The sequence below is a fragment of the Oculina patagonica genome, chromosome 14 (assembly GCF_052425735.1).
Source record: "Oculina patagonica isolate OP01 chromosome 14, crgOcupat, whole genome shotgun sequence".
In the NCBI taxonomy this organism is placed as follows: domain Eukaryota; kingdom Metazoa; phylum Cnidaria; class Anthozoa; order Scleractinia; family Oculinidae; genus Oculina; species Oculina patagonica.
Window position 1 is genome coordinate 12,861,357 of NC_135771.1, and position 8,164 is coordinate 12,869,520.

Sequence of the window (8,164 nt, forward strand, 5' to 3'; positions counted from 1 at the left end):
TTAATCTATCCTAACATCTTCCTTATAAATAACGAATTATTCAGCTTGGCAGAAATATATATTTTACCAGACTCTTAGCTGTGTAGTATCGCTGTATGTTTTTATGATTCGTGCCTTACTTTTGCGAACCTGAAGGGCGAGTCAAAATACAAACAAGAAGTAAATATGTACAGCGACACTACACAGTTAAATGTCTGAAGAGATTTGTTACGTCTAGAAAGGACCCCTTTCACACTGAAACTTTTCATTTAAGGTCGGGTTTACACTTGAGAGATAAGCACAAGCATAAGGGAAGCATAACCACACGACGACATACGGAAGCGCAGTGCTTTCGAAATTCTGAAGAACACTGCATGATAGGAGTCACGCCAACAACAAATTCTTGCTAATATGTTTGTGTTATCTAAGGTCTGTTGAGTTTTTTCCCGTCGTATGCTTATGCTTGCTCATCGCACAAGTGTGAACCAGGCCTAACCACTTGGTATCTGACACCAGAACAAGTATTGCATTTGCCTTTCTCTTGGTCTGAATAACAACAATGGATTAAATTAGTTTTCACTCATCGCAAGAAGTGTTAACTTAAATTGTCATGAGCTAAATAACAGTGCGGGTACAGCCTTTTTGAAAGGCACAGCACTTATACTTAACATAGGAACTACGCTACGGGGTAACTGGCGGTCCTTGCAGTTAAAACAAAGAACGAGGGGTCATGGTAACGAGTGGAAGGATGCACTTCCGCTATTTTCCATTCCTCCTCGTTCTCGTGGGCTTCCCGCCAGTGTTTTCCTTCGGCGTTTCAAAGACTGCTAGCTAAGCAAACTACTACATTATCTACGATCCTGCAAATTTCGCTTCCACAGCAACTCTCTCGTCTACCAAGTCCAGTAATACTTCTAACAACGGCACAGCAAATGTTCCTTGACGCTTCAACGCAGATTCCACCTCGGCCAGCCACGCATGCTCCTGTTGTGTTCTCAATCTTGCCTCCTCCGCTTTTTGACTGGCGCCTTCGTCCATGATATTTTCAAGATCAGCAGATGATATGTTCAGAATTGAGCACGCCTTGCTCTGAGCTTCTTTTACAGCAGTTCTTGACGCTTCTTGCCACTGTTTCTCGTGAAGTTCTTCCAGTTTCCGACGCATGGTACGAGTGCTCATAAGGAGTTCTTCCACCAGTGTTCTGACAAACGCCTGAAACTCTTCTATCCGTTCTTGGGCCTTGTCGAGCTTGCGCTGAAGCGAGGCTATCGTGGCTTCGCTCTGATTGGCTAATCCCTGAAGCTGCATTGTGGCCGCCGCTTCCATCTCACTGACAACTAATTTAGCTTGGTTGCGAAGAGTCTGGGACCTTGGAACAAAGAGTCAGATGAATTATACGTTTAACTCACGAATATAATTGTAGCACAGCAAATTCTCGCAAACTGGAATGTACTGGCCCTTCCCATCTTACCTTTAAAATATCAAATAGGGGTTGAAAACTATGGTAGACTAGGGTCTTTTTATGCTTAAGTTAAGGTATCTTGCTCGTTTATTATGCCCAGAGAAAGACATTTTACCCCAACCCTACATGGTCAATACAAACCAAAGGAGTAGGACCTATTTCCAAGCTTTACCGATTTTTTTCAATCCATAGTAATATACTGAAAATTATAACGACATTATGAAGCAACGCCTACAGAATACCGAGCCAAATTATTAGAGTAGACATTTGACACACTTACTACGTCAACTCGCGAGCAATGGCCGTTCTTATGCGAAAAGGTGGTTTTTGAGATACAAAATAGAAAAATGGCTTTTTTTCGCACCGAACTTTTTATATGGTGCTTATGACGGCATTTCGTAGCATCACGGACCAAAATTGTTGAAATTACAGTTGACTCCCGATAACTCGAACCTTCAAGGGAAATTGAAAATGGTTCGAGTTATCGGGAGTTCGAGTTTTTGGGAGTTGAATACAAGTGACCGGAAATAAGGAAAAAACGGTGTTTACTGATTTTCTTTTCATACTTTTTAAACAAATTTTTTACATTTTAAACCAATTTAATCAGAGCATAAAGAAGCCGAAAGAAAAAGGAACAATATATTTATAAATGACGGTGTAAAGCAGAACGTAACGTAACGTAAAACAAAGCAAATCAGCTGCGAACCGTTGCAGGTTTCAAAGAGAACAATGCTATAGGCTACTGCTGCACAGTTTATGCGATTTACTTTTTCGAGAAATGGTCAGTTAATTCGCCCTGGCGATAATCCTTTAAAGTTTTCTAAGGTCGGATTTGAAAGAATCGGTTTTAACCTCCACAAACAAACTGAACGTCTGTAGCACGTCAATGGCGTGGCACATTTCGTGTTTTGAGGGGCGTTTCTGGGACGGCTCTGAGTCGTTTACGTTTTTATTTCAAAATAAATTTAACGATTTGGACTACAGGACACTGTTTGTTCTGACTTGTCATGTATTTACAGACATGGTTCGAGTAATCGGGGGTAAAATTATATAGAAAATGACCTGAAGGGAGGGTTCGAGATACCGAGGGTAAAATTACAGTAAATGTATGACGGAAATCCAGGGGAAATCGATTTTGGTTCGAGTTAGCGCGAGGTTCGAGTTAGCGAGGGTTCGAGTTATCGGGAGTCGACTGTAATCCTAAAACAAAGTTGGAAACGAGCTACTCATAAGTGGCTTAACTTACAATAGGTCTAACTTTAAATGCCAGGCACTTCTCCATCCCTTGACTCAAACCTCTCTCTCCAGGGGTTTGGACGAGCAGACTTCTGACACAAAAAGGCGCGAAAACAGCGCATGCATCGTTGTTGGCCTTGCATTTGATTGGCTGATAGAACAAAGGTCTAGATAATTAAACCAATCTGAATCAATCAAAATGCTAAACCAGCAGCCAGGTATGCCTTTACAGTGACTGGAGCGTTTCCCTTTTCAGAAACATGAATCAATTGCAGTGAAATTTTTCTAAAGCTTACCTGGTAAGCTGCTGTTGCTTCTTCTTCAGTTCGCTTTGACATCTCAGTAGCTGTTGATGGTTGTTTTGTTTCTCGCGAGTCTCACCATCCAACCGGTGCTCGAGCGTCTCAATTCTTACTTTGTTCGCTTTCTCCCTTTCCTTCAACTGCGAGAGTCTTTCTTCCAAATTCCTGGCCGTTTCTGAATCTTTCTTAGCTTTCTCTTCGACGTCTTTCATCTTAGACTTCATTTCATCCACTAATGTTTTCTTCTGTGTCACCGCATGCTCCAGCCTTGCACCATTCTCTTGTAGTTCCTTGAGCTTCGTTCTTAACTCTTCGTTCTCGCCTCCTAAAGTTCTAACGATGCTGGCCAACCGAATACACTCCATTGTTGCCAGTCTCAATTCCTCTTCTAAACGCTTCCACTCCGCTATCGACAAAGCATTCGGTCTTGAATCTGCCTCGTTCTTCTCTTTTAACTCCGCCGCCAGTAGATCTTTCTCTTGCGCGCACAGCTTCAAGCTATCTGTCAAATGCTGCACAGAATTCCTGCTGACTTGCAACTTACTGAGCAATGAATTGTATTCCGTTTGCAAACTTTCATAGTCGTATTTTTGAACATTTAATGCCTTCACTGCTTTGTCTTTAGACTGGCGAAGCGCTGCGACCTCTTGAGTTAGGCTGAGAATGCGTTGTTTCATGCTAGCCCACTCATTTCGTCTCGGCGTCTTCCTGACTACCTTTTTGGGCTGTGGAGTTCCCTGTCGCCGGGCGCCTCCCTCTTTAGGCACCGTACTTTTCTTCGCACTGCTTTTAACATCGAATGCTTCTTCTTCGTCTATGGATGAAGCGTCTTCGGCATCTAAGTTCACATTAACGCTGGAGTCAACAAAGCGAGGGATTGTATCTGTCTGCGTGCTTTGTGTGATACTACGCGTCTGTTCGGGTTGCTCAGCTTCCTTAGGAGGACTAGATAAAATCCTATTAGCAATACGCCTTACTTGTTCGTCATAACTACTCAAAGACTCGACGTGCTGCTTTGCAAGTTCTGTTTCAGCCTGAGAGGCTTTGCTTGTAGCTTCAGTATGAGTCTCTACTCCTTCTGTATCTGGTTTTTCGACTTCTGCTATCTTCTTGCTCATCTCTTTGTTTACCATTTCATCATAACGCCTTTTAAGATTCTCAAACTCATCCGCAAGACCACTAAACTCCTCAGCCAGTGATTTGTTCTGCCCTTGTAACGCCTTAATCTCGTTCCTTAAAAGATGATTTTCTTCTTCGAGCTCGCTGCTAATCGTTTGTCCTCGGAGAGCTTTCTCCTGCCAGTCTTGTAACTGGTATTCGAGTTTTTCAACCTCTAGTCGAAGCGTATTAAAAGCTTGTTCACCCGCTACAATCTTACTCTGAAGCGCAGAATTCTCTTCTTTTTCTTCGCCAACATGAACTCGAAGTTCTTGGATGTTCGCGACATTATGAGCGTGCTGGACTCGAAGAACATCGACTTCTTCTAAAACATCATGCCTCTCTTTAGCCAACTCTTCGTAGCCGTGTTTATAATGAGCCAATTCCTTCCATACTTGATCACTGTCCAAGTGCCTCAGTTCTCGTTCTTCTGGTCTATCCGGAAGTGGCTTTACACTTCCGGTCCCGTCGGCGTTTGAAGCCTCATAAGTCTTGATCTGCTCCAACACGAGTTGATAATTTTCCTTGAGCATCCTGTAACGCTGCTGTCGTTGTGAATGAGCGCGTCTTGTCTCTACAAGTTCCGTTTCTTTAAGCTCCAGAAGTTTCTTCAGTTCATCAACTGTATTTCGGGTTTCGCTCAACCTGGTCTCTAGCTCGCAAAGTGCCGTTATCTTTTCCAGCCTCCTTTCCATAGATTCCTGATTTCTCGCGATTTCAGACGCAGAGTCCTCAAAAGTTTCATTAGAACGATTGATACGTTCTCCTGCTTGCTGTTCTTTGAAGCTTCCAGGTTCTTTCTCTCGCTGAAACTTGGGACCCTCTGTTTCATTCATCTTTGCCTCCAACCTCACTTTTCTCTGCATTGGCCTGCGATCACTTTTACCTTCTTCATCGCGTCTCGAAACTTCCCCTGATCGAATACCATCTCTCACAGCATCTTTCAACTCTTCAATGATTAATTCCTTGACATTAAGATCCTCTCTTTGCTTAACTGCGTTCTCTTTCAATCTATCAATATCCTGCAGTAATTTATTCTCGTTTTCTTGATAAACTGCGCAGCGTGCCTGAAGATCAGCAACAGATTTTTGCAGGGTTGCAAGTCCTTTGCGGTATTCTTGCTCGCGGTCCATCAAAGCCAGCCGATTATTATTTTGATTTTCTTCGAGCTGCTGAATTATCCTCGCCTGCTCGGAAATTTGAGCTGAAGCTTGCTTATAACTTTCTCTAGTTTGTTCAAGTTCTCTATTCACTACCTCCAGATCGTTTTCTAGTTTTGCAATCATTTCAAATTTTTCTTGCAACAATTCTAATTGCTCCTTCACAATATTTTCTTTGTCGGTTAATTTCAATTCCGCTTCATCGCAATTCTTTGCAACTTCGGTGCTTTTCACAGTCAAATCACTTAATTCATTCTCTAAGGATTTAATCTTTTCTTCAAGAGTAGCATTAACTTCGATCGCCGAAACCATTTTCAATTTTTCCTCACTAAAATCGCTAACCTGTTTTTCCAAAACTGCAATTCTGATCTTGAGCTGATTCTTCTCCTCTTCAATTTGATCCAAGTTTTCTTTGACAGTTTTATCATCGACCTCCTTCTGCGCTTGGTGAGCTTTTAACAAACTGGAGAAATAACTGTTTTCTTCTTTCAATTCTTTCTCTCTCGCTGAAAACTCTGTTTGCCTTTCGTCTAATTTCTGCTTCAACTCTTCGTTCTCGATCAACAAATCATGATACCTGGTCTTGCTGTAGTGAGATTCATCTTCTGCCGATAAAATCCTCTCTTTCAATTCCTTGATCTTTTCATCTTTCATCTGCAAGATTTCCAAAATTTTCTTATCCTTCTGTTCACTCTTCTCCTTTTCGCGAGCCATCACCATACTCACTACAGACGTGACTTCTGGTTGAGACGACTGCAATCTTCGCCATAGATTCCACACGAAATCCTTATCAGCTTTACACTGAGCAAGTTCTTCTAAGATTGCACGATTTTCTGTGATCAGATCTTCTATTGCTTTCTGTTGATTAGCTGCCTCCATGGCGGCATTCGCGAACACGCTACAAAGTTTTATCGAACATCACATACTCGTCGATTTCAGCTTGTTACTTGAGTCCTTTTCCATCAGAATTGAACATCGAGTTTTCATCTTTGATCTGAAATCGTTATTTAAGACTTATTTGGTCTTAAACTGCTGAAAATCTTTGCAAAAGTAGGATTAGTTTACCGGAATTTGTTAACCGCCATTGCCGCCATATTTGTTTTGAGTTCTATTCTCTCTCGGAAACAAAAGGACTTGAGGATCTGGGTACAAGTTGGGCTGAGGGCTCTCCGCGGTCAAGCGAAAGAAATTTGCAAAAAGGCACGGAAAATCCTTCAAAGATAAGGTTCTGATTTTCAATGTTCAAAATTCAATGCTTTACCGCTATCCTGATGATTAACTAAATTTTTTGGAATCTTAATTTCTTTTAGCTTTTTTGCAAAGCTTAAAAAAAGTGTCCGCAACTGGAGATGGACGCTAACGAGAATGACTAGAATGGTTCTCGTAAGCATGCAGCCACTAGAGGTGTAGGGGATAGATGGCCGCTTACGGGAGCTTGCCCAGCTAACATATAAATGCTATACAGTCAACTCGCGCCTTGCGGACACCCCGGACACTCCCTATTAAGGACAAAATCCAGATCCCCGGCGAAAGAGATTTGACTGGAAATGACTCCCGCTATTACGGACTTTCGCTATAACGGACACTAAACGACGCCCCGAGCGTGTCCGCTATAACGAGAGTCGACTTATTTCACATCCCACGGGGCTTTTCAGTTAAATATTTAAATAAAAAATGAAAATAAATAAAATAAAATAAATAAAAATAAGTGAGTGAATGAATCAGCACTACAAGTCTTTATTACAAAGCAAACCTAAAACAAAGTTGGCTATTTCTTTTGTTTTGCCGTTTAAAGTGATTGTTTACCGCTCACCCATCAGTTTTTCTATGCAACATTCTTACAATACGTAGTTCTGTAAATGATGTGAAGGCCGCGAACTTTATCAGGACACCTAGCGCCACTTACAAGTCTCTGCAGCAAGAGACGAATACTGACGATCAAAAGACGCTATTTAAGAAAGGGGAGCGTTTACATTTGATTGTTAGCCTGCGAGAGGACTCACGTGTTTTTGGAACGTGACTAAACACAATCTGAATCCATATGTTTACATCTTGCGTAGGTTTTCACACAAAATAACAAAAAAAAAAACACTTTGACATAGTTTTGTGCATAATAAACTAAACTGCATTTGAATGACGAAATTAAATGTCAATTTCGTTTATATTTTTATTTAAATTTTGTTGCTGCTTGTTTTGCGTAGAATGCAAATTATCTTTTTTGACGTCAAAGGGAATCCAGGACGACTGGGAGGAAAGAGTACAAAGCGTACTCTGGGTCCCCTCCCCTACTGATATAAAAAAATTCCAAAATGCTTGTTTTAGCTCTCCGTTACACTATTTTTTCTATTCGTTTTCTCAAAAACATTCACTTATAAATATTGATATGACCAATACGAGCATTACAAAACAATAACAAATGGAAGGAAAGACTGAGTTTCCTTGAGGCCCCTACCCTATCGTAGTGGGGAGCTGTTTGTCAGCTGGCGGCTCGAAGGCTTAAGTGCGGTTGACAAGGCACTTTCAAGTTTTTGCAAACTCTGTGAGTGAATCGCTTAGACTAATCTGCGCATGCGTTTAGTGCAAAGTAATGAGTTTCAGATACCACAAGGACAGCATGGCCGTTTGTGAGCAATATATAAAGCTAACTCACTATGAAGTGCGAATGAATCGCGAATATCGAGTATCGAATATCGAGTATCGAGTATCGACTATCGTGTCTATGACGTCACTCGAATAAAAATAATTTGTGACGTCACAAACATGGATCACGTGACCCGTATGCGCGATTCTGATTGGTCTATTTAAATTTCTCGGCCTGTGATTGGTCAGGGCCTGTGATTGGTCAGGGGCACTTTCAAGTGTCAAGT

At 41.6% G+C, this 8,164-nt stretch overlaps 1 protein-coding gene across 1 annotated transcript; it reads right to left on the minus strand.

Moving 5' to 3' along the window:
• Positions 1–299: 299 nt before the first annotated feature.
• On the minus strand, positions 300–6,382 carry LOC144637460 (centlein-like). Its single transcript, XM_078496519.1, has 2 exons — positions 2,974–6,382; positions 300–1,348 (listed from the first exon to the last, which is right to left on the minus strand). The coding sequence occupies exons 1-2, from the start codon at positions 6,174–6,176 to the stop codon at positions 832–834; spliced, it is 3,720 nt and encodes a 1,239-aa protein (XP_078352645.1). The 5' UTR covers positions 6,177–6,382; the 3' UTR covers positions 300–831.
• Positions 6,383–8,164: the final 1,782 nt, after the last annotated feature.